This window comes from Merops nubicus, unplaced genomic scaffold, assembly GCF_000691845.1.
Source record: "Merops nubicus isolate BGI_N331 unplaced genomic scaffold, ASM69184v1 scaffold10869, whole genome shotgun sequence".
Classification (NCBI taxonomy): domain Eukaryota; kingdom Metazoa; phylum Chordata; class Aves; order Coraciiformes; family Meropidae; genus Merops; species Merops nubicus.
In genome coordinates, this window is record NW_008633115.1 from 20,103 (window position 1) to 47,821 (window position 27,719).

At 41.5% G+C, this 27,719-nt stretch overlaps 1 protein-coding gene across 2 annotated transcripts; it reads right to left on the reverse strand.

The window, feature by feature from the left end:
- Positions 1-371: 371 nt before the first annotated feature.
- PPARA (peroxisome proliferator-activated receptor alpha) lies at positions 372-10,135 on the reverse strand. 2 transcript variants are annotated; one of them, XM_008948153.1, is made up of 6 exons: positions 9,911-10,135; positions 7,556-7,716; positions 6,158-6,296; positions 4,500-4,702; positions 1,972-2,419; positions 372-800 (listed from the first exon to the last, which is right to left on the reverse strand). In XM_008948153.1, exons 1-6 carry the CDS (start codon positions 10,122-10,124, stop codon positions 553-555), a joined length of 1,413 nt encoding a protein of 470 aa, XP_008946401.1. In that variant the 5' UTR covers positions 10,125-10,135; the 3' UTR covers positions 372-552. The 2 variants fall into 2 exon arrangements, with proteins under 2 accessions (XP_008946401.1, XP_008946399.1); XM_008948151.1 differs by having other exon boundaries at positions 7,556-7,734; positions 9,911-10,118.
- Positions 10,136-27,719: the final 17,584 nt, after the last annotated feature.

Here is a 27,719-nt window from a genome sequence, read left to right on the forward strand (position 1 = left end):
GTGGAAGTAAAGGAGCACTGGATCAAAGGTCTTTCAAACCTTGTAGAACTGTACTTAGGGTAACCTCCAACCAGCTGACAGACCTGGGCTGACTGACTGCTGTAAGACAAAGTGTTGGTTGGTTCTAGGTAACTACCAGGAGCCAAAAGTGCAAACTCTTTAGGGCTGTGCAGGTACCTGGAGATCATTTGCTGGACTGGTTCTATGAATTCTAAAACAAGCCAAGAGGAAACACAGTTTAGTTCATTTCTGGTACTTCAGATTCTGATTTATTTTTTCAAATTAATAGCTATTTCTTACCCATCTTCAAATTTCCAAATGAAAGAACCACTTGACGAGCAGTGTTCTTCTGCAGAACTCTTTCAGAAGAAGACAAAAGATCCCAAACCAAAAGAAGTGTCACATTCCAGCTACCCAGCTTTCAGATTCTCCATGCTCTGGGGCTGAGTGAACAGCAGGTAGCTGTGCCAGTAGTGTTGCTCCCATCTGTAATCAGTATTGCTCTTGTCTTTAAATAGTGTGGAAAAAAAAACCAAGAAATCCTAAAAATCCTTAATACATATCCCTGTAGATTTCCTGTAGTAAAGGGTGTAAATGTGCATCAGATTCAGTCTTCTTGATGATCTGGACAAGCTGAGCGTGCTCTGTGACCAGCTGTCGGAGGTCAGCCATTTTTTGGAGGAGTTTTGGGAAGAGGAAGGTGTCATCAGGGTGGTTGGTTTGCAAGTGAAGCTTCAGGACGTGCACGATGCTCTCCTGCATCTTCTCAATGTGTCCCACGTTGACCAGGCCAGGACGGTCTGTTCCCCACCCAAACCCAAGAACACAGGTCACTGAGCTGTGCTTTAAAGCAGGCTAATTTCTAAATGCTCTACTGCAGGCTGCAGTGTGTATTTACATTTATACACTCAGCTCAAAATGCATCTTTAAAATGAAGAACAAAAAAGAAGAAATTTAAAACTAAAAAAAAAAAATGTAGTCTTCCTTTGGCCAAAGTTTTCTCCATGCCCACAGATATTTGGGGAGAGATCAGAACACTCAAAATGAATCTTTAAAATGAAGAACAAAAAAGAGAAAAGAAGAAATTTAAAACTAAAAAATAAATGTAGTCTTCCTTTGGCCAAAGTTTTGTCCATGCCCACGGATATTTGGGGAGAGATCAGAACATCCACACCACCCTCTCACCCCCCAGACCACCAGAATCCCCAGCCTAGGAATCCAGTTCTATATTCTGTGTGTCCTGATAAAAGAATTCAAACAGGAAGGATGGAAAAAAACCCAAAAGCCTGTGGCTGCTGCTAGGGAGTTCTTGAAGTCTGTTGGCCAAACAGCACGGCACAAATGAACACAAAGATGTTTCACTCTGCCCAGTCCAGGATCTCATTTCCAGCTGCTTCCAGTCCTGCAATACCTTCAGCTCTCCAGATCAAACTTCTCTGTAAGAACTCTGGGACAACAGACTGACTAATGTTGGGAACTGAAGCTAGTTCAAAGGAGAATGATAAAGGGGAAAAGAAGAACTCACAGCATTTTCCCTGCAAAGAACTCTCTTGATTTGGGAAACGTCAGCACACCAATGTATTGGGCAGAAGGAACTCAAGACTTGATGGGAACATGCTGTCCCAACCAGCACAGGAAGCTTTTGGAAGTCTACAGATTGTTTCTCTCTTCTTGTGCTGGCCCAGGATGCAACTGGGGCAGCGAAACATCCTGTGGGTTTGGCAGGATACAAAAAAAAAGGGAGTTGGGGGCAGCTGTTGGAACTTTCTGGATCTTTTATTTCCCTTTCTCAAAATGCGTATGGATAGTTTGGAATCTAACCTTAAATATGAATGTCCTCAGCTTTCTGAAGGAAAGAAAGGATTCTAATCCTCTACTCAAAAAGTTAATTCAAACAAGAGGCATCTAAAAACACCCCAAACCCTCTCTCCTTAGGTCCTGTGACATGAAGAGCCACCACCTAGCACTCACCTCCGCAGCAGATGATGGCAGCAACGAAAAGGGATATATCGCTGTCGTCCAGCTCCAGTGCATTGAATTTCATTGCAAAATCAAATTTGGGCTCCATGATGTCACAGAATGGCTTCCTCAGGCTCTTCAGGAACTCCCGGGTTATGAAGCCGTTCCCATAGGCCACCAGCATGCCATCCTTGTTCATCACAGAGGCCAGCATGGCGAAGATGGCCTCGTAGACCCCGTACTTGAGCAGCGTCACTTGGTCGTTCAGGTCGAGGCTGGAGAAGCCAGGGATGGATTTGGCAAATTCAGTGAGTTCTGTGACAGTCTCTACGGACGTGCACTGGCAGCAGTGGAAGATTCGGACTTCTGCCTCCTTGTTCTGAATGCCATTGGCCACCAGTTTGGCCACCAGGGTCTTCTCTGCCATGCACAAGGTGTCCATGTCGTGGATAATGAACGGCTGCAGAGGAGAAATAGTCACAAAATAATGGTCATGAATCACTGGTTCCCTAAAGAGCAGGGATGCTGATAAACTTTTAATTGTCATGCTAATCAGCCTTCAGCTCTCAATACAGGAGGAGTTCTTTCAGACTGCTGCCTGAAGAGAACCCCCGTATGACAGCAGTGTCTAAGGACAAGCCTGCTCTGCAAACCAGAATGCAAAGAGCAAAATGAAAACAGGTACAACACAGCTTTAATCTACTTTTAGAGAGTCGTTTTAGTGCAGATCCAGAAGTACTGTGCTTAGTATGCATATATTCATCTCAGAGCAAGTCCCAGAAGGTTCACAAAAGACTTGGATTACCTTCTCCAGAAGTCCGGGTTATTCTGCCTACAATCCTATCGAATCCTAAACTAACTACACTTGATGCACATCATGATGCTTTCCTGAAGTATCCTAGGGGGAATACAGACAGTCGTTTCAATAGAGGACAGCACATTGGCACAAGGCTACTCTTGTGTTTTATTAGCAGATTTTCCTATCTGGCAGCTCATCTGCCTGAGAAATTCGGCTCGTCTGGCTGGCTGCAGTTAGAGCTAAAGCACCTCTGAGCCCAGAGTCCCACTAGAGTGTCAGACAACACAGAATTTCAGTTTTTTCTCTCACCCCTTTAATTGAAAAAAAAAAAAGGTAGATGCATTACAAAGCAATGAGCCAGTTTCTTAAAACATTGTATTAAACAAAGCATTCAGATTTTCTTCAGAACGACCAGAACTCCAAAATACTTCCCCACCTATCTGCAGAGCAGCAATAAAAGCAATGCAGTAAAGAAACAGAACAAAACCCAGAGCTCCCCAGCCTACCAGAGCCATGGCAATGGACCTGCAGCATACATCCAGTTCCAAAAATGCTAAGCAATGGGTCTTCCCTGTGCTCCTCTCAGATGAAGGATCGTGAGGAACACCAAGTGTTCTGTGAGAAACTCATAGAATTCACTTATTTCACTCAGAAAACTACCAAACCTGCTGTTTGCTCTTCAAATGTGGATGGCAGTGACACATTCCACCTCACCTCAGGACTTCAGAGCTAGAACAGAGCTTTCTATGTGCCTGTGGGTATGAGTGCAACGTGGCAGAGCAAGAAACCCACCACAAATAAACCCCTAAAAAAATGTAGACTGTCTTGTAAATCTTTTGGGAATTTACCCATAAAATAGGTTTATTCAGCTTGTAAACAACAAAACAAAAAGTTTAAACCTGTTCTTGATTTTGAGCATGTCTTTAATCCACTGGAGGAAACTGGGATTATTCCTATGTGTCTCTGAATGTAGGAGCTTGTACACTTGGCTAGCCCAAACTATAAATGTGTCAAATTCCAGCATTTAGAAGACAGCTTGCTTGCAATTTGTTTTTTTATGGCATACACAAAGCCTCTCCCCTGCAAATTTTGACTGAAATGATCTTGGTTTACCAACAATTTCACTCATCTTCTACATGTAATTAACCTAAATCACAACAGAATTAAAGAAAAAAACACACTTGAAGTAAACCAAGTAAATCCTTGCAATGGTTCCATGACCTCATGTGCAACAAACCAAAAAGCAGTTAAAAGCATGAGGTAGACAGTGGCTAAATTAAATGTTGTTGTGATTAAAACACAGGTCACACAGAGCTCCTGTACACCCCTAAACATGACAGTATTTATCCTGCCATTTGGAGCAGAAAAACATTCCCATTTCTTTTTTTCACTGCCATAATAATTCATTTTGAACCATTTTGCCCCAGTTCTGTGCAGAGGTATTCACATTCAGATGTCATTTTTTTTTTAATTAAGAACTAATTTTCTTTCCCTTGTGTGTCCTCTGTCACTCAAGGTCACAAGCTTCCATTGACAAGTTAATCACCTGAATTTCCTGAAGATGTTTATTATTCTGGTGGTGCCTAAAAGCAACCACATTTACTACAGATATTCTTTTGGCATAATTCATGTCTCTATTACCATGATAGTTGTTTTCTAAAAGATTTGCTTAAGAGTTTAACAAATTATTATCATCACCTCCTGTACTTGCCAGCTTTAAAGTTTCAGCAGAAGTACTTACTGGATTGTTATTAGTTTTTCCTGCAAGGATGATTCTGGCTTTAACCTTGTTCATGTTGAAGTTTTTCAGGTAAGCATCATGAATTCTTTTGGCAAGTGATTTAAGGTCTGCCATTTCTGAATCTTCTACATAGTTTTCACCTGTTAGAATCTCTGCTTTCAACTTGGCCTTCTCAGACCTTGGCATTCGTCCAAAACGTATTGCTGGTGGGAAGACAGAATTGGAAAACAAACTTTAAGTTAGATATATAAAAAAAATCCCATGCCTTTTACACTGGCCAATTAGCACTGTGGGACCTTCTAGCTGGAAAAAAATGGAGGTATGGAAGTCTCCCAGTTCTTTGGCAAGTGGTCTGGCCATTTAGCACTAAAACAGGCAGGTCCACATTCCTTCTTCAGTGCCAGTGTGAAACTGAACCACTTAGCTCCATTTGAACAGGCACCTGATGGCCTGCAAGGTTTTAGGGTGGCTAATGCAGCTCCTGAGTCCTACTGCACTTCAGCATCTAGCCAGGGAGAGGACAGACCCTCACTGCTGAGGCTGAGCAGTTCCCAGCATGTGCAGAGGGAGCCTTTCAGCACGCCCAAGGGGTTGTCTCATGAGCTAAGGAGGCTTCTCATTGCATAAGGGGACTCTAGGCATGACCTGAAATACAGTTCTGCACTTCAGTGGAAGTCAAACACAGAAAATATGTTTGGAATCTGGCCATGAGTCTATGGGAAAAGTGGAAAAATAACTGCTCTAAACAGAAAATGATGAGTTTTGAGGTCTTGACTATAAATCTAGCTCTAGCTCTTTTGGTGAGAAAAGTACCACCTACAAGTGAGCAGCCACCTCCTTCCCCCACTGCCTCCCATGCCTGTGCTTCAGGAAAAGTGCCCCAGCTGGAGCACAGGTGCCCACAGCATTGGAGCAGGATGAAACAGCTTCAGCTCAGTGTTACCTCCTGGCAACCAGCACAGCTCCCAGCTCCGCTCCTGCCCCTGAGATGTTCTCCTGCTCACAGTCTTCCCAAGTCTGCTGCTTCAGGAGGGTTATCACCAGTCTTGCAGAGACTATCCACACCCAGACTTCCCCAGAAGCAGGCAGTCAGCTGTCCCAACATCTCTTGCTATGACTCTAGACTACACTGTCACAGGCAGCTTCCCCAGCCATGTCCCCACCTTGGCCATCTTGACTGCATTGTTTCCTGAGAGACTTCATCTCCTAACCCACAGCTTTTCCCCTAGCCCAGCATTTTCACCCACTCCCCAACTGCTCCCGAGGTGTGAGCTCCCAGCCTCCTGTTTCAGAGTCAGCACAGACCTTCACCCAACCCCCACGCCCACTGAACCATCCGCCCCAGAGCTGCTGCACTCCAACCTGAAAAATAATGGAGTCTGGTTTCCTGCAGATTTCTGTCCTATGTCATTCCCTCCCACAATGAGCCAGTTGTCCTCCTCCTACTCCTCCACAATGCCCTTGATCAGCATCCTCCCAGCAATGAAACCTGCTTCAATGGGAGCGATGGTGCCAAAGCTCTGGGATCCGCCACCACCCGTGCTGTAACAACCCCACGTTCAACTCACACATGCAAGTAAAAATGCTGCCCGAGTGCCTGCTTCCAGAAGCAGCCTGTAGGGAGGAGCAAAGGAATGATTAAGGGCACTCTTACCTACCATTATGTGACATCCCAACGGAGAGGCACTTCTGGAAGCGGCAGTACTGGCACTTGTTGCGGTTTTTCTTCTGGATCTTGCAGCTGCGATCACATTTATCATAGACAAGCTTCAAACGAATGGTTCTCCTGAAGAAACCCTACAAGAGTTGAAGAAAACAGGATAGCATGTCAAGAAAACATGGCAACAAGTTGGTTGTTTTTACTTTTATTGTTTATTGATGTCGCTAGCAAACAATACGTGAAGTACAACCCAGCCGAAGGGGAGGATCTGTGCAGTGAAGTGCTGGGCATGGAGGCAAGGACAGAGTGGAAAGCACAAAAGAAGGGAGTAGCTCTCAGCCCTCTTTTTGGGGAGAGGACCAACAGGCCAGAGTGCCCCAGATCTGCTCTGAGGGCTCAAGCAGAGCAGTCACACACTGTTCCTGTTGCACTCACCTCTGTCAGAAACGACCTCCACCTTCCGCACGTGTAAGTCGGGCACACACACAGATCTAACACACCCTCTCCTCCACAGCACAGTGGGCAGAAAAAGCCCAGGACACAAACTGAGCATTGCAGAAGAGCAAATAACTCAAGAGATTTTGCTGTGATGTCTTGATATTGCAGTGTAAGGTTAGCCTCATACTGCAAAATCACAGGGCCAACAAGCTCAGAGACCTTTTGCTTCCCGTGATGGAACGACACCTCATTTGGACCAGGGGACAGGGCTGACCATGAGCTGGCTCCCCATCCCCAACAGACACTGTATTCTATATTCAGCTCACCATATTCTGACATTGAGCATGGAAGGAAAGTGTACACAGATAGAATTATTTCTTTCCCATAATAATTCAGGAAAAAAAAATGTAGAACATTAGAAGGAAAAGAATCTTGTAATTCATGGGCCGTGTCATCCCCAAAATTATACATTAATGATAAGATTAATTTCCCCCAGAAATGTTCACTGGCCCCAAAACTACAAGAGTGATTCAGGCAGGATGTGGTGGAGATGAGAAATTGAGGGTTTGCTACTGTTAGAATGGAAATGCAGCAAGCTCACATGCTTCTCACAGCCATACTCCCAACACAAATAAAACACTAGTGGAGCAAGCAGGCTTGGCCTTTTAGTCACAGTTTAGTGTTTTAATTTGGTTTAGTGTTTCAATAACTATATTAAAATTATCCTTGTGAATTGCCCCTGCTTGATGAAGGTCTGGTATTGAGTTATGGTATCCAGTTATGGGACCTGGACAATTTATTTCAGCAAAAAGGTCACAGGTATGTTTATTATTTACGTAATTGTCATGGTGAGAATTATATTAATTAACCATTTATGGAAGAAACGTTTCTCTTCATATAACCCTGTAAATAAAGCAACATCATTTAGGTTTTTTTAAGAAGAAAATTACAACTGTACCTTACAACCTTCACAAGCATGTACTCCGTAATGGTAGCCTGAGGCTTTATCCCCACAAATTCTACATTCAATATTTAATGCTCCACTGGGTGATTCATCTATGCTACCTGGAGCTGTGGCAAAATTAATGGATGAAGGACTGGATGCTGGTGAAAGGGTGTCTAAAAGAAAAAGGAACACTTCATAAATGCTCTACTGTTGAGAACAATGCCATTTCTATACTAAATCCACACAAAAACGAGCTTATTCTAAAAAATAATTGAGTTAATAGTCATTAAGTCAACTAATAATTTGGCCACCAGTGTTTGAAAAGTAATTACTATTTATGCTAACAAACACACACAACAAACAGGGTGTACCCTGCTCATTTGGATGAGCCATACCCTGCCAGCAAACAGAAAGCCTTACCAAAGGAACCCTGACAAAAAGAACCAGAGGGTGATGATGGTTCTGGAGGATTCAAGAAATAAACACCACACAAAATAAGAGAAAACAAAGATTTTCTGCAGTTCCCCATCTTCCACTTTTTACTTTGATTTTTTCAAATGTTTTTCAATTTGGTGTGAATGTGAAAATTTTTAATCCCATCACTTAAAGTAACTAAAAAGCACTGAATCAATATTTCTTGTCAATCATGAAAACACACATATTCTCTTTCATATATTCATATATTCATATATTCACATTATAATATTGATACACTGTGAAAAGACACATCTATGTCTTCACAAATAACAAATCTGAAACAGAAAAGCAGTACTCAACATTCATCTGCTGCTCAAGACAAACAGTACAAAATAGAAAAAGGGAAAAAAAAAAACCCAAAACACAATGAAATAAAACCCCCCAAGATTCCAAGTGTGTATCACAACATCTGTTGGCTCTTTCCAGAGAGTTACTGAGTTAGGAGAGTTACATCCTGCTGTTCCATCTTCCATCTCTGGTGCTGTGGCACTGATGTGCTGCTGTGGTGTGACAGGAGACACACTCCCACTCATGCTGATACTTAAGATACACTTGAAGTCCCCTCGACTTCTGAAGAGCTATTCATAGTTTTACAGGAGGCTCTGAAGCAGTTGGACAACTGCTCTCCCTGAAGAATTTCCTCAAAGGGAAAGCCTGCTCCTGCACATGAGTGGAAAGGCCAAACAGGTGCTAAGAGGACAGCAACACAAACGTCTGCTTCAAAGATGATCCAGCAACAGAAGCCTTGCCCTGGGACTCTACGTCCTGATGATCATGGAAAAAGCATTTCTGAGTTGGTGCAGGAGGAAATAAACTCTCCAGACACCTTGCTACTAGAGGCACGTGTTGCAAAACTAACCCCTTCCACCTGTAATTATCTCAATTAATATTTCCACCTTATATTCAGGAAAATCTTTTTAGAGGCCACAATTTCTTTTATCTCCCATCTTGCAGCTTGCACTGCAAGACTTGAGCAAATTAGTGGGTGTTTATTTTAACAGAAAGATGAGGAAACATTCATGAATGTAGGTCAGCAAGTATTATGTTGGAAAAAACCTTGGCACAGAACTCAGGTCTGGGTTGCCAGCAATGCCAAGCCCACGGGCACCAGACTCATCAAGAACAGCCTAAAAACCTGGATATTTTTTTTTTAAAATGGTGATTCTCATTTCTTTTTCCTTGCCTTCTGGAATTTGAACCTTAAAAGTTTACATTTTCCATCTTCTCTAACAGCAAAACTGTAGAGTAACACCTGGGCTGTAGTAGAGCAGGTTTTGTAAGGTAAATTAGTGATCACAGCCTGGGCAATGAGTTAAAGTCAGAAAGCCCTGAAACAAATGATGATGTCAAGCAGCCAGAAAGTTAATCATTAAACTGCTCTGAATGGCTGCACTGCCATTCAGAACAATGCTGCTCTGGAGAGGGGGGAGAAAATGGCCTGTTCAAAACATCAGGATGCCAAAATAGGCTGGAATTCCAGGTGAGATTTTAAGGGTTGCATTAGACATTATTTGCACACATTTCACAATAATTTCCCAATATGTGATTTAAAGAAACTTTAAAAAATGGGGAATTCCTCTAGTGCAATATTGTGACTTCCTATATCAGTGCAATACACAGTAACTTATTTCCTGGTAATAGTGATTTTTTAAAAGATATTTTGACAAAGGTGTTGGTACCAGGGATCACTTAAAACAGCAACTTTATGCTACAGTAATTTTTCAGTGATGTTTGTCTAGTAAATTAACTTTAGAAGTAAATATGTTAAAACCATGCTAGAATCAGCTTGTACATTTCTAGTGTCCCTTAGTCCTAAACAATAATTACTGCATTAAAGAAAGTTTTAAGTTTGTATCAGTGTGTATTTATGGTGACCCCAAGCTCTCTTACCTGTTTTAACTGATCCATCTGACCCTGGGCCATTGCCCAGAGACTGGAACTCTGTTAAACTTAAAGCTCCAGAGCTATCATCACCTAGAGACTGAGAGAGGTCTTGAATGTTCTCCATATCTTGTAGGAACTCTCCAGATAAAGGGCTGCCTATATCCTCCTCCTCCAAGGGAGTGAGGGGATAGAGCTGGTTTTCAGTGTCCACCATTTTCATCAAGAAGAGCAGTCACTTAAACTTCTTTACACTGGCAAAAGAATAATTAAAAAGAAATCCTGTACTTAGAATATCACAACACTTTATTTTTTAATATATTAGAATCAGTTACAGCACACTGAATACATGAATTCTAATCCAACAGTGAAATCCTGTCAAACATTCTGCTGCTCCAGATTTAGGCAATGTGAATCATCAACAGGACAAAGGAAAAAAAAATAATGAAAATGCTTAATTACAGTTATGATAAGATTAATCTACAGGTTGTTTTCTCTCTTTTGCAGACTAAAGTTACATGTTGTGTTTGTATAGCAGGCATTATGCACTTCCCACCTAGATTTAGAGAAAAGAAATCTCCAAATGCACACATTGTTTGAGCAGTCTCTGCTCACCTGGTCTAACAGCCTCACAGATGCTGATTTGGTTCTCTGCTCTCATCTCTTCTCAATTTATCCAATAGGTCTTATGACACTACAGGGAACAAAATGCTGTCTTACACTAAATCCTTGTAGAATTGGGCCAAACTAATAGTATTTGACTTCCTTCAGGCAAAGAACACCTTCAGCAAGAGTGCTCCAGCAATCCAATATATCTGTAAACCCTACAATTAACTCTTATTTCCTACTGTGTAATAAGTTTTTTAAATTTTCTTCAAAACTAGCCACCAATGTCATCAACTTCATGCAACAGCACAGATTCCTAAGAAAATGTGGGAAAAAAACCTTACCTTGATGTTATTTAAGGTTTCAAATATCAACTAGTTTGATTTATATGAGACTGAACATTTTATATTGAGGGATCAATCCTTTTCTTTGATGATCTGTGACAGATTCATCCCATGCTGATGGCAAAACTGCCTTCAATTACATGTGCCTCATTTTACTCTGATGCAACCAACTCTAAAGGAGACAACCTGCAAGGCACACACTGTTTTTAAGATGATTTCTTTTCCAGGGGCACTTACCAGTGCACACTCCCACCTCCTTCTGCTATCTCATGGACAACCAGTGGTGCATCTGTGTCACCCCTCTAGTGTTCTCCAGTGTGTTCCATCACATGGCTAGTTTGATTCATAGGAGACTAAACGTTTTATATTGAGGGATCAATCCTTCTCTTTGATGATCTGTGACAGATTCATGCCATGCTGATGGCAAAACTCTGCCTTCAATTACATGTGCCTCATTTTACTCTGATGCAACCAACTCTAAAGGAGACAACCTGCAAGGCACACACTGTTTTTAAGATGATTTCTTTTCCAGGGGCACTTACCAGTGCACACTCCCACCTCCTTCTGCTATCTCATGGACAACCAGTGGTGCATCTGTGTCACCCCTCTAGTGTTCTCCAGTGTGTTCCATCACATGGCTGCAAGGCAAACCAAACAAAATCTGTGTTACTGAGATGTTCTCTTCTCCAGTCTGCACCTTTCCAGCCAGGGTGAGTTGATGTGTGTACACTTGGCACTTGGCAAAGCTTGCCTTTGATTTTCACAGGAGCCCAGTTTTGGATTTGTGGTACCAACTGGCTGTAGTGGCTCATCTCTGTGTCCCCATTTCTTGTTCTTAGCCAGGTGAAGGGACATAAAAATGTGAACCCCCTGGGGTAAAAGGGGAGATTGAAATTGTAGTGTAATCATAAACTCTGTTACTACAACAAAACCATAAGTTTTATAAATCCCTTGGGTGATTTCTTACACCTCTGTGCATCATTCTACCTGTTTGTTTCAGGAACAATGTTGAGGCTATGAAAGGACTTTACTTAAACAGTGTCTAGTTAGATTCTCTTTCCTGCAATTAATGAAAATAATAGCTACAGTAATGATCTTGTGACAATTTAGCTTTTTCCAACCCCAAAACCATTGTGGAGCAGAGTTTTTTTCTCCAGCATAGCAGCTGAACATATACCTGCAAGGACAGGACTAAAGGAGCAGCAGACACAAACACACAGCAAAACCCAGAGCTTCTACTCAATTTTTCAGTTCACATGCTAAAATGAAGGGTTTTCTGAGAGGAAACACCAAAGACTTCAGGATCTGTCCAGCACAACTCAGATGGTGAAGTTTTCAGAAGGTTCCTTGTAGTTTGATTAGTAAAACCCAGACAAAGACAACAGTCAGTTCTGAAGAGTGAAGACTTAAAGGAATCACAAATTACAAAAATTCTCTCTAAATACCTGAATATTACAAACCCAACAAGATAAAATTCCTCTCTCCCTTCTTGACTAGGAAAAACAATCAGATGGTGTCACTAATTTTCTGTCTCACACTACAAGGACCTTTAGTAAAATTCCATATGCCAAATTTCTTTGAAGCATGGCAGTTTTAACTAGAAAAGGAAAACATGTTCTATCTAGAACATCTAGGAGACCAAGAAAGGGAATGTATCCATGATTTCCAACCCAGTTACAGACCACAGGCACGTTACTCTTGATTTCACTTGGCTTTGTCACATTGCTGCTCTATGACTACACACAGCTTGGCTGCATTTAAAAATAATTAAGTTATCCAATTTGATACATTAAAGACTCATTAGGCCAGGGTGCCAGGTTGCCAGCACTGTAAGAGAATGCTTGAAAGCAACACAAGAGTTCTCGTGCACTTCTTTCTGAAAGGATGAACCCAAAGGCAAGGATTTAAAAGCACCCAAGTGATACTCATTGTGATGCCCAATTATTTTACAACATCACAAAGGAAAACTGAAACAAAAGAACTTTGTTCCCATAGAGGACTGGAGTGTAACTGCTGCCAGTCCCAGTCCCTACAGATTTCCCATAATCTTAAACTGCTGAGTAAATTCCAGTTTTCACCTTTTTTTAAAGCTCAACAGTTTCCTTGTCTCCAAGAGCAACCTTCACTTCTCTTATAGATCTTGTAACCTGACAAAACATCCAGAAATATCTACGTTGGATACTGATAAACCTGTCAGAAGACATAAAATAGAAATTAAAATGATTGTAACATCCGTGACCATAGTTACTGGAGAAAAAGAATAATCAGAAATTACATAAAGGAGGGTCCTAAATAAATGACTACTTAAATTAATAATTAGCCTAATGCTTGAGGGATGTATGCTCACCCACCAATTAATTTCCTCATAAGCACAAAACCCATTTTTAAGTAAAACATCTAGTATTCCTGCACTAAACCTTCTGTCTGCTCTGTTTCTTCAGTTTTCAAAAGTCCTCTTTTCTCCCCCCACCACACTGCAAATACCCCACGAGGAACTTACCTAGAGAACTGAAACAGTCCTTAAAGAAATCACAGCCAAATTAGCAAAGAAAAACACCTCACCATGCAGCAATCAGTTATTTGGCTCATTTTTGGAAAGAGATGGTGGGAGACTCAACCCCTGGGCCTTCCACATGGAATATTTGCCACAGCAGGGATAATCCCTGGAAGGAAAGAGGTCTCTGAGATGCAAAGGTCTCTGAGAAGCAGTACCAAAGTCTGGATTCACTGCATAAACAAATCGATTGCTTGCAAACATCAAGGTTAAAGTTGAAACAATCATTACCTCTAGGTCACTTGGAGAATGTTGTGGCCAAACACAGCACATTTAAAGCTCCTGTGTGCAGTGGGGAGTTTTAGAAAACTTGGGTGAGCAGAAAGAGGCTGAACTATGTAAGCTACAGGAGTTTTATAATATTCAACACACAAAAAAAACAACTGAAAAGAAAAATAATGGAAAATAAAATTTGGTATCTAAAATATGAAGCCCAGTCTCCCATGTGGGAGAGGATGCATGTTTTTCCTTCTACCCTGTCACATTGGATTCAGTTTTCCTACTTTCTCCCCCTAATACTAGTCATATTTTGTATTTTACCAAGTATTAAGAACTTAAGACAGAGGAATTTTCTGTGAGTGAGATTAAACGTTTTCATGAGCCACTTATTCCTCAAGACTGCCAGTTGCACCCCCCAAGGAAAACAAAACCACCCCTTTGTCTTTTTCCCCCTCTACACTGCTGTACTCCCAGATACCATCTGCAACTTATAAGCAACCTTGCCTTTAAACAAATCAAAATTTACACTTGTAATCTCACAGGGGAAGAACTGATGAAGCTTTGAAATGCTGCAAATATTTTACTGATATTAAAAGCAGTAAAAACAATATGGGCTTTGTTTTTCTTTAATATCTATTATTCAGCCAAACCCAAGCAGAAATCACAGAGCCAGGCAGCAGCATTTTATGGTCCCAGGATTTTCAGTCGTGTTGGATTTTAAAAGACATGATCCAAAAAGAGAGAGGGAAGGCAAGATTTTTTCATTGAAAATGAACATTTTTTTTTAATCCATTTTCCCACACGTGTAATTAGCCACCACCACAAGCAAGTGCTTTTAAAGATGGGCCAGGAACAGGTGAATGAACACGATGCAGAAGTCAGTCAGCAGTAGGAAGAGGCACACAGGAGCAGGGCTGAGGAGCAAGGACAGGTCAGGCACAAACAGTACCAGGAGTGGCTGATATTTTAGGGTACCCTAAGCAGAATATTCAGCAAATAGGTGCTGGGATTTTAAAATTAAGTTCCTGTTATGGCATATAGAGAAAGATGTTTTCCAGCTATTAAAAAAAAAGTATAATGTTGCCAGGAACTCTTGTATCATGCAATATATACATGATTTTTGACATGCAGGTTCCTAGCAGTTTAACAAAAATCTCAGTTCTTAGAATACCTGGTTTGTTAGTTGTACAGTTATTTTTACTTTGGGGGAAAAAAAAAAGCAACTTACTAAAATTATAAAATGTGATTCACAAGTCAGTGTTACAAATCCACACTTGTGGAGCAAATCACTTTTAAAATAAATTACCTAAGGAGGTACTAACACAAGCCATGTGGCAAGGACAATAATTGCCAACAGGAAAACATCAGATCAGGATACAAATTCTGCAGAGAAAACAAGCAAAGGTTGTCAAAGAGGAGGCAGCCATCCTAAGCAGGAAAAATTCTTTACATCTTATTCAAGTGCAAAGTAGCCAGAATGCAGAATCTGCACTACTAAGGAATGGCCCTAGGAACATCTGTTTGACATTTATGTCCCTCCCAAGCAAAAATCTAAACCCTCAGTCTGTGTGATTACAAAAACACTCATAGGAAAGAGAGACAGAGTTATTTTGGATTGCCAGACAAAATGCTACTGTCCCTCCTTAGGGAAGAGAACTTGGACTTGCTTGTAATTGCAGTACATACAAAGGCACAGTTAAAAAAATGAGCATTTGCATCCCTATCACAACAAAAATCCCCACACACTTATTGAAATGATTGCTTAACACTGCTCAGCTACAAAAATCTGGACACTGAAACAAGGCAGCAAAAAAAGCAACTGATGAGCCAAGGCAGGGAGGGGAAAGCACAGACTGAAGAAACTCCACAGAACAGTGACATAATCACTAACAGTCACCACTCAACTACTCTGCAGTTTCTGAGCCAGCTTCCATCCCTGCTGTAGTTCCTTTCCAAAATTTAGGAGCATAGTAGAAATAATTACTTCATGAGTTCTCACTCTCTGAAGTGGAACCTCGTTGCCCAGACTCTATGAAAGAAAGATAAAATTCATAAATCATTTCATAAAATTCATAAATGGTTTCTGACTCATCCCCCTTTTAAACACAACATTTCTGCTCCAAAACTCTTCAGCTGCTTTCTATTACCTTCATGGTTCTATAGTCACAATTTCCTCCAGTATTTTATTTCAATCATGTAATACATTCATTATTCTCTAAATAGTTCTCAAAAGTTGTTTGTTTTGCCAAGATTCCTGTTTAAGAAGTCACTGATAACAGGACAGTGAAAAAACCCTCCAGGAGATAATTACATTATTTACCCCAAATATCACAGCCTCTCACTCTTCACACATCAGTTGCAATTACTAATGGAGAAAATTAATTACAAAGTGGAAATTAATTTTCAGCAAAAAATGAAATTTCAGCCTGTGGCAGGAAGGTTGGAACTGGATGATCTTTAAGGGGCCTTCCAACCCAAACCATTCTGTGAGTCACTCTGAGTTGAAACAACATGACCCAATAATAATTCCAAGTCTGGAAGCTGAAGCTGAGAGCAGAATCTCACCCAAAGAGAAGACTTCAGCTGCTTGTAAAGAATTAAATGTCCCAGCATCAAATGCCTTTCTAATGGGACATTTGAAATACAGCCTGCAAGCTCCAGAGACAAGACTTAACAGGTCTGTCACCTCAAGTTTACATCTATCTGAAGTCATACTTGCTTTCTTCCATGTAAATGGATGATCAGATGCATCAAACGTGGCATTACCCAAAATCTTCAGAAAATTCTGCTGGCAAAAGAAAAAACTCTCTTTCCTACCTCATTTTTGTAAAGAGTAGAGATTAGGTTCTTGCTTGAACTGACAACAAGCTCAAATATATTCAAGTCTGCATAGAAAACCAGTATAACATTGAGACTGTTTTGGTTTTCTCCTCTAAATGTGAGTTTTCATAGTCAAAAAGTGTCAGGATGCTTAGAAATCCTGAAAAACTGTCAGTTTGTGGTTTTTTTTTCCTTTTTCTATTTATCCTTTTTCAGTTTTCCATTTTTTTTTTGTTTTATTTCCCAGTTTTATCATAAATAATGAACTCTGACACATGGTTGAGAATTTAGTCCAAGCTTAATCTAGAGAATAAACATGCTATCCCTAACAGGACATTTGGAAAATCAAATAACTCTGCCTGGACAACAGTATAAGGGATATTTATTCCATGTCTTACATGAGTTATTAATGCATGTAGAGCCAATATTCAGACTGGAATTAATACTATCCAATATTTTTGAGGCATGACCAATGAAGGAAGGATATTTTATTCAAAAGGGATCCAAAAGAACAGGAGTTTTTGATCCAAGAGCCAGGGTCACGTTCCAACACGTGTGTCACCTGAATATATGGCATATTTTTATTAACATGTTAGTGAGCTCAAAGATCTCTTACTTTCCCCATGTGTCCCAAAACTCCTTGCCTATTTATTTGGAAGTCATGTGATTTTACTGAGTTTTGCAATACTGGACAAATGTCTGACAGGCTAATTACACAAGCCAAGATTTTGAGTTGATTCCCAGAGATCCTTTGAGTTCAGCAATCACTGCTTGGATTGAGGCTCAGTCTGGTTGCAGGGTATGCCCCAAATGAAAAGGATTTTTAAAAAATATATAAAAATAAGTTTGAGTGGTGAAGTCAAAGTGGATTCTGACGTTGCACAGTCATTCACAAAGAGCCTACACATCTGCCCTGACATGCTTCTCCCTGGAAACTAGATCCTCCAGACTAAGATGGAATGTTGCAATTGTTTCCCTCCACATGTGATCCCTGCAGCTCAGATTATGCAAAGTGGCTTCTCAACAATTTTCTAATCATATCCTGATACTCTACAGAGACATCATTTGTTGAAGGATAAAGACATCAGAGGGTAAAAGGCAAATACAAATTACATTTTGGTGGGGTGGCTGAAGGATTATCTCCAATATAATGAATTTTGGATGTAAATAAAGCACAAGCCCCTTGCTCAGCCTCCTGCAGACTACATTTCCACTACACATGGTAAAAATAACCTTCAGAGGGTAAGGAATTAAAGACATCTGTGCAACTGAAATTGTCAATTAAAATGATAATCTAATGCATAGAGGCAGTGCCATGCCAAATTTTTGACCATTTTCCATTAAACTTGACTGTGCTATGACATAAACCTCTAAAACTGTTTTACTTGCTCCTGGGCTTGTTAAAAAAAAAAAATAAACAAATAAAATGAACCCCAAAAATCCCCAGCACACCCTACATGGCTGTTCTACCCAGAAAGACATCTGAACTTCTACAAGCAAAGCTCTCTAGTAGCTCTAACAAAGGTGAAACTGTAGACATATTATACTTAAAAAAAGCAAAACCAACCAAACCAACCCTTTTGCCACTAACTTACAGAGCCAAGCAAAGACTTAAAAGGAGTGGAAAGGAGGACAGCTGGAATGGGGGGATATAAGGAAGCAGCCCAAGCAGCAAGAGACCTGGTTAGAAAAGCTGAAGCTCAGTTTGAATTAGATCTAGCCAGGGAGAGCAAGGGGAAGGGCAAAAATTTCTACAGGTACATGAATGGTAAAAGGAAGACTAGGGAAGGTGTGGGCCCCCCTAGAAAGGAAACAGGTGAGCTGGGGACAAGTGAGATGGACAAGGCTGAGGTTCTCAGTGGCTTCTCTGCTTCATTTTCAAAAAGGGTAAGAAGGAAGAGCCAGGGAACTATAGGCCAGTCTCAGCTCTGTGCCTGGAAAGATCATGGAGCAGATCCTCCTGCAGGCACTGCTGAGGCAGGTGAATTGGTGTAGATGGCTTCACCAAGGGCAAACCATGCCTGACACACCTGGTGGCCTTCTAGGAGAAGCTCACATCCATAGATGAGGGACAAGCAACTGCCTACGGCAGGGGGGTTGGAGCTAGATGACCTTTCAGGTCCCTTCCAGCCCTGACAATTCTGTGATTCTATACATTAAAATGTGTTGTTAAAAACTAGGATATAAGAATCCCTCTTGGTTCATACCCACAGACCTTTATATGTGATAGTATCTGGTACCTGTTGCCAGTAATTCCTTATTGGCAACACTGGTAGTAGCATACTCTTTACAACTTAGAATCCTTGCTGTTTTATAAATAAAAATACCTGCCTTAAGTTCACATTTACAGTAAAATGAAGGCTCAGGAATAATTAACTACTCTTTTGTTCAGTGAGCCTATTTATTATTCCTGTATGAATTCAGCTTGGATTATTCTTTGACAAAAGAGCAAAGGAATGTTCCTGTGACAAATACTTCACCTGAATATGACCTAATTCAAAGCCCATATTATATATAGTAATAATATATTCTAATTCTGCCATGGAATCTAATATTTTATGGATACCAAGTCATTGCCAGCTTGTTGACTGGTAATTAAATTTTTGAAGCTGTAGATAATTTTGTGAGTTTAAACAACATGGTAAAAGCTTGAGAGCATTAATTTATGACAGTACCTGAGTTTGAAAGGTAGAATTCATAATGGCTTCTACTCCTACCAGCATCAAAACACTGGGGAAAGGGCAACTTTGGGGAGAAGGAATAAAAAAGCTTCAATTTCTACTGATTTCCTCCCCAAGACATGCATTTTCCCATAGCACTGTCACAGCACAGTGTCCCATATGCCACCTCCTGCTCCTGTCCCCTCTCCCTCCACCTCCAGCCCCCCTCCCCAGCCGTGTCCCTGAACCCCTGGCTGTGCAAACAGCAAACGTGCTCTGGCTGGTTGAGAGCTGCCTGTTGCAACCTGCTGGCTGGTGCTCCCGTGCTGATGGGCAATCGACAGGCCAAACAGAACAGATCATTGCTGAATTCACATTGCATCATTTCCTCAGGACAGTCAACAGTGTGTTTTCCTTTCTTCTTTCCAGTTACCCACTTTCATCAAAATGACAGGGCTCCAACACCCTTGCAACCACCACTCCTCTGCCCAATCTGCAGGCTCAGAGTTGCTGGGTGGAGGGAGAGACCAGCAGACCCTGTACCCGGCTGAGGCAGGCAGAGGAAAAGAGATGAGAAAACAATTCTGTCTTCCAAGACAGAGATGGACTTTTGCTCCCCCCACACTCCCCCTTTTTTTATTTTCCAGTTCACCTTCAGTGTTTTTCACCATTTAATTTCACTATTAAGGTTTGTAGAGCACACAAACAGTACCACGGGTGCCTGGGGTTACATCAGTACTTGGAGTACTCTACAGTTTTCCAGGATCCCTCACACTTTGACTCATAATCACATATTTTATTAAGAAAAAGATAATTGGCTGTCTTTGAAATAGTGGTTAAATATTCAGTTTGGCTGAAGATTTCTGACCTGGGAGCAAAAACATTAGTTTTTGCAAACATCTCAACAGCAACAGTCTTCCTGAATAAACAGCTATTGTTTTGGAAGAATGCTTCTAATCTAAAAAAAAAAGAGGAGAAAAAAAAGATAAAAAGATACCTTAATTTAAAGTTACTTAATAGGAGAAGTTGAAAGGTAGTTTGGACTTTTTAGCATATTGATTTAAGATCATGAAAAGCTTCACCTGAATCTTAGCTGCCCTTTAACCACAACCTTGACATTTCAGTCCCCTTTTTTTTTTAGAACACCTGGTCAGACACAATTCCTCCACCTTGAAAACTTCCACAGCTAAGCTCAGCCTTCTTGTTTTGGCTTGAGACAAAAGTCCAGTTACTTTGGTATGCAATGCTGTGACTTTGGCTTCAACAGAGCAAGAGCAACAGAAACCAGCCCTGTGCCTTCAGGTGCACATCCCTCCCAGCCTCCAGTCTCTCCCCAGCCCCAGATCCCAGGTTTCAGCTTGGGCAGCACCCTGCCACACTCAGCTTGAACACTCCCATCCTCCCCTCCCCTCCAGCATTGTCTCTCTGCAGCCCTGCACAGCTGCACTCCCCCCACCAGCTGCAGCCCCTGGTGTGATTCACCACCCCACAGAACAGGCTGTGATTATTCACTGCTGGAAAAGCTACTCTGGAATTTACATCTCTTTCTGGAAGGGAGTCAAGAAGCCTGAATTCACCCTCTGAGCAGAGAAGAAAACCACTGTCTATGCTCAGTGGGTTTAGTTCACTGATAAAGTTTATTCCCTCGACAGGACATCATAACAAGACATTTGATAACCTAAATTCAGCTTAACAGAAGGATTTAGATCCCAAAAAGAGAATGATCCTCAGGCAAGGTACAGATTTAGGCCCCTTCTGCTTCCAAGTGTCTTTTTAAAATCAACTGAGTGATCCCACTGGGCAAGCTTTATACTCTCCTACCACTAAAAAAAACACCTAAAGCCTTCTGTGAAGAGCACCTGGAGTTTTGTAGGGCAGTTCTTCCTCAGCATGAAGAATACTCTTCCACTATTCTACTATTTCACTCATTCCTTCAAAGTGTTTGTACAGGCTCCTGTTGCTCAGCTATTGCATTGAAATAAATAAATAAAACCTGCTAAAAATAAACTAGCTTTGATTTAATGGCATGCCACGACTCAGAGTACCCAGGGTGGAATGTGAAACAAAATTCTTGCACTTTTTGTTGTTGGGGGGGGTTATTTTTTGTTAAGAAAAAGGCCTCTAGTTTTGTTTTGGTTTTTTTCTGGTTATGTTCAAATTCCTGCCTTAAAAGGTTTTTTTTCTTTGCCATAAATGTCTCAGATGAAAACAAAGCTTCCAGTGAATGAGCATTGCTGACAGGACTCTTGGCAACAGGTATGTATGCCATGAATCCACATTTTTTGGCAAATGGACATCAAGTACTTGTACTTCCAAGGCACTGACACGTCAGATAGTGGATATACTTGGGACACATGACTTCACAGTTCTAAATCAGGTCACTTGCTACAGTACAGAGATCACAAGCCTCACACTCCTGCCTGATCAAAAAACGTCAAAATATAACCAATTAATTATTTCCCAGCCATCCTGTGACATGAAGGGTGTGTACACACCAGTTAATTGCCCCCATGAACAAGAGGGCCACTGCTGCTACCTGGATGCCACCCCACTCCTCCCCACTTCCTTCAGCTAAGGAAACATGTGAATTACAGAAAGGTGGGGGGAAAACAACACTCTAACAGCACAGCCAGGATAAGAAAACCTCTTTCAAAGGCCATGTGTGTAATTTGTAATTCCATGCACTAGTTTGAATTCACTTTGTAAGGCATTTTAGCTGGAAAAGCAGCTCCAGGCATACTCTGCACAGCCAAACCAAAGCTGCTGCTTGGAAAATAAAGTTGTGTTAGGGGTAGGGTCAGACAAGGCAGCTGAGGTAAGGCACCAGCTCCCCAACATCAGAAGTGCACCCCTTCTGCAGCTCCCTGGCACTGCCAGCCTGGCACCTTCCCACTCCCCTCTCTGCTTGTCCTTCCCTAGCGTGGGCACAGTGCCAGGGAAACAATTCAGCCCGTGGAGCCAGCAGAAATGTGACCCAGGGCAAGCACAGCCAGAGCTCACCCAGGCAGCAGAACAGGGGTGGAAACGTGGGGATGGCACCAGAGGAAGAGGGAGGCCCACTGATATCCAGCTATTGCTAAATAGATGAGGCCAGGAGGTGTAACCACACCTCTCCCTGTGAGCCACTACTTGCAGGGCTCTCAGGGACACCACAGAGAGGGAACATCCCATCATCTTCTTTTTTTATAGTTAAGTTTTCATTCATGTGTATATACACACACACATCCATGCTACATAGAAGAATAAACAAATGACAGCTGAACTTGCAGGGTTCTCAGGGACACCACAGAGAGAGAACATCCCATCATCTTTTTTTATAGTTAAGTGTTCATTCATGTGTATATACACACACACATCCATGCTACATAGAAGAATAAACAAATGACAGCTGAAAATGGAAAAATTCTATATTCTTAAAGGATAATCACTGTTACATTTGCACAGGATTTATAAACCTGAAAAAAAATGCAAGCCCTCATAAGTTTGGTTAGAATTATGGCAGCTCAGCATGCTGAAAAATCAGGTGCCTGAAGCACATGTTTAAGCTGAACACTTCCCAGTGGTTTCCAAATGTTCACCTGTTTCTCTGCAGTTGTGTCTCTGTGGAGGCACAGCACACAAAATGCCTTTTGCAAAAGCAGTATCTGGTGCTGCTTATCTCTTGGTTACATATAGACTAAAGCTGCTGCCTGATTGGCTTCTGAGCAGAGCAGCCTGCTCAACTGTGTACAGCAGTCTGTTGTCCTGAGGCAGAGAATAAATAAAATATACATATTTTAGAGGTAAAAAAATCAGTTTTGTGTTTTTTCTCTGTGGGCAGCTATGTGGAGTATGAATAGACACATTACACCATTTTTAAATGTCACCTGTACACAGCACAACAACCTAAGTGTGCCTTACAGAGCAACATTTCCAGCCACCAACTGGTCAGAACCAAGCACAGAGAGAACAATCCCCTGCTTAAAAGCTGCTCCCATACAGCATCTTAAGATACCCACTCACACACTTACCCCAAACTGAATGGTTACCTACAGGCTAAGAAAAAAGATTTGAAAAAAAAACACACTTAAGCACTTAAAACTGAGTAAAATTCCAATATTCTGTGCATGCCTAGTTTTTAAAATCATTCTTAGGACTCCTAGCTTCCACTAAGAATCTAGTTCTGTGATTCCAGCCTCCATTAGAGACAGTTTTTATGCTGGCAATGCATAGTTCTTGCAGCACTCCCCTGAAAATCACCCACAAGCCAACAATATTTGCTATGACCTGTAATTAATTTATTTTAATGTCCAGGGGGTGAATTCATTGACAGTTCTAATGGAACATTCATCAGCCTTCCTGTATAGAATGCCATCAAGCACAGCCTGCTAATAAATCCAGAAGGCTCCAAAGCAGCCTCTTGATACAACACCCACCTCCTCCCCTCTTCCTCCCACTCAAATCCAAATATAAAAAAAAGGTTTGAGAGAAGTTTTGGGTTTTGCTTAAAATGAGCCTGCACTGTGACTCCAATGCCAAACACTTTGTGAACCAGTGACACTACCAGGAGATGAGGAAACCAACAGTCATTCAAGTCTTCACTTTCAAATAGATTTTTTGCAAACTGACAAAAATTCTTCTTGCTATCTGAACATTCACATTCTGGCAAAACAAAACAAACCAGGCATGTAACACTCCAACAAAAAAATCCATGGCAATAGAAGCCTCTATGTGGATGCCACAACTTCCTCAGTGCAACTGTGTGGGGCCCAAACCTCACCACAGGCTGTAAAGCAGTTCTAAATTATCCATCTGCCTGTTAAATCTAAATAACATTAGGGCAGATTGTGGTATTATTTTCCATGCAAAATACATCAAACTCAACTCTCCACAACAATAAATGCTTTCAGCTCCAGGATATTGTACTCCCATAGATAAGTAAGAACTTACTCCATCAGCAGTTCATTTGCACACTGCACAGCAGCTCTGGTTTTCTTTTCCATACTTATCAACAAACTGAAAACAGACTAATGAGATATGAAAATATGAAATAAAAAACTATTTTACTACCTTGCTTTCACACCTAAGAACCTTACAACTTCAGTATCTGCTAACAGCTCTGAGTTCCTCAAGGCAGACATATCTTTGAACAAGTTTCTTTTAGTATTTGGAAAGGGTAAATGAAGACTTTCTTCATTTATAAATTTTTAAAACCACATGCTCAGCATTTCTAGAAAGGCACAGGTAATCTGCCAAATGCTTGCAAGTCTACCTCATCCTGTTAGTGTTACCACGGGCATGAGACAACTTGAACTTAAAACAATAAATTCAGATGAATGTACCACAGAACAAACTCTGCCTGTTTGCTACTTCTCATCTTTCCATCTCCAAAGTGAAAAAAAAAACACATTTCTACAGCTTATGCACACAGTGTTTTAAATCACAGCAAACAGCCACACACACCAGCCCCAGCCAGGATTAGGATACCAATGAATTATTGCATTTTATAGCTTGTATTCATCTCTGCATGTGAAGCCTTTCACTCCACACAGACATTATACTTCCTAGATACTCAAAAGACACATGCATAAATAAATATTGTTTCATAAGCAGAAACCATGAGGAGTGGTATGAGGAAGTGGAATGGGATTTGGCAACATCTCCATGCCACTTGCAATCTGCTCACACACCAATCTCCACGTAGCAATTTGATGTTTCTAAAACATGCCAAATAGCACCATCTTAAAGATGGAGAGATTTCAGCTTTATTTAAAGGAGAGTGATAATTGAGAGCCTAACCTTACCAGAAAAGTACTTTTCCATTCAGTGAATATTCAACGTTCTACTTCATAAAAAAAGTCATTCAATTTTACAGACCCAGTCCTGTGAAATGCTGGAAATCCAGAATTCTGCTGAAAATTCTACTGCTGAAATCCAGAATTCTGCTGAATAACACCTTGATACAACTTTTATGTAGAAATCTAACCAACCAACAGACATCAGAACACAAGGAAATTTTACTTACTCTGTTCTCCTGATTGTGCCACTACTTCCCATTCATGGACTACTTGCTGGCACTACTTGCTCAGCTTCCTTGCTTTGTCAGTTGACTACTCAGTAACCCACAAGCTGTTCAGAACAAGGTTGTTCTTCTCTAGTTGTTCAGAAACAAAGCCAAGACAGCTCCCAGTCCAGGTGTGCACTCACCACTCCATGCAGCATCTTGCAAGGCTGAAGCAGAAGTTGTTCTCCAGGACTGTTCCCTTTCCACTTCATGTGCACATTGGTGATAACAAGTGGCTCTTGGTCAATAAAAAGCTGCTGATGTTCTTCCTTAAAAGAAAAATGAAAATCAAGATTCTCAGAGGAGAACACTACATTTCACTTGGGTTAAAGCTGTATTTTAAATGAGTGAGGCTTTTAATACACTGCCTAGTTTTACAGCAGGACTACACTGATGTCTAACTAGGACACAGAGCTGGTGAATCCCAGTATCACTCTCATCTTTTTTATTCACCCTAGAAAACTTCAGAAGCACTTAACAAAGGCCACTGCATGAAAGCCTTGTGCTTAATTACCTGATAGACAGGAAAATACTTTTACTCATAAAGAGCATTCTCACAAACATCCATGTCTTTATGTGGACACATTGTCAGAGCAACTATGGTCTCCAAGGACACACGTCCTACAAGATGTCTGCAGTTGGCCTTTGAAGCAGCATTTGCACCCCAAAGGCAGAAGTTTTAGCTTGAGGTACTCTCTAAGGCCTATTAAAAAATATATATACATAGCTATAAAATCAAACAATGGTTTAAATTGACTCCCCTGTGTATTCAACTCAAACCCCAACAAATTAAAAGGATTCAGAGAGGTTTTGCAAAAGGTGTCAGATGATATTAAAAATGTTAAAATTCCAAAATGCTGTTGAAAACAGTTTTTTTTTCACTTATAATAAATATTAATTCAACTTCATTCATTTCCCAAGAGAGCATGCTGTTCCCTTTTTCTCCTCCTCCAACAAATATGCCATGAGCAGAAGAAACAGAATTCAGAAGTCAAATCTCAGCAGGTCAGCTGAAGTAAAGTAAAGGAAAAACAGTGCTACTTGTGATTTTGAAGTAAAAGCTCCTTCTAAAAACACACCAGGGAAATTTACACTGCCCTCCTTGACCAACCTGGGTCAACAGTGAGCATTACAGTCTGTTTTCTAGACCAAGGTGAATATCCTTGGCTACGTATCTTACTCTCCTATAGGATGCTACATTCCCTACTGTTTTTATAACACCCCCTAAAACACTCAAATCCTGAAGATCCCAAAACCACAAGTGAAAAGCAACCTTTTCTCCATGGTTTCAAACCAATAATGCCCTTGAAGAAGACTGAAGTATTGAGGGGTATGCAAAGAAGGTGAAGACATGAAAGAACCACTGAAAAGCGAGTGAGAAAGCCACAAGGTTTTCAGGCTGTACGGGTTTGGAATGGGTGGCCCTGTGCCACCTGACTGCAGGGGATGACAGTCAATATAAGGCATCAGCAGGTTGATAAGGACTTTTTTTTGGACTATGCCAAGTGTTCCTTCCAAACATGGGAGGAGGAAGGCAGCGTGCTAGCTACACAGTCCTGTAGACCTGCGATAAGGTCTGTGAGCACTCCAGTCCCTCTGAAACGCTGCAGTGCCCTGCTTAAAATCCCAAAGGTTGCCACGGGAGGTAACAAAGAGCCACGGGCTGCTGGATAGCTCATGCCAAATCACAGAGGGTATGATACTGCTTTAGCTTGGCGTGGACTTGTGACCACATCACATGAACCACAACGGCCGCCAGTCGCAGCATGAGACCAGGTAGCTGCAACACCACGAAAACAGGGATTCAAAATTACACAGGAGGCACTTTTCAGAGCTCATCCGTTTGGCTACCTGTGAAGACCAGGTGGATTTCAACCCTGCAACCAGCATTAGATGCCAAGCAGAAAGTCTGTGTGTGTTCTACGCTACATTTTGATTAAAAACTCCCTTATGCAACCTCTTTTGTGCAGAAGGACTAAGACACCCAATGCCACCAAAATGCCAGGCATCATTATGCCAGATAATCCTGTCTGACGAATCCTGCCCTCAGACTTCTTCCAACAGGGAGCTTAGGAACAGCTACCCCTGTCAGTGAGGCTGTGCTAATCTTAGTATGCATACGAGGCAACACCTTTTAGCACTCCTTTTCCAATCGCTTCCAGACTGCTCTCTTTCTCACTTGCTTTTCACGGACAGCCCCGGAGGGACAATCAAGAACAGGTTTTTCTCATCAAAACACAAAAGCAAACAGAGGGGGGACTCCCACTGACCCACTGCTCACTCCAAGGATACACGACTATCCTCTGACCCACCCACTGGTGAAAGCACCATCTGCCCCACCAACCCACGCCAACAGAGGTAACCTCCAAGCATGAATTTTCCACCTAGTGCCCAAGTTAATCTCTCAAGCCAGGCTAAGGCCAATTCAATCTTGCTGCACCCGAGACACGGCGGCGGCAGAACAGCCCCGTGAGCCGACAGGACGCGGTCTCTCCTCTGTTCCCCGCTCCCCACAAAGTCTCCCCACAAAGTTTCCGAGGTCGCTCTGTACCTGCAAGCGCCGGACTCCGCC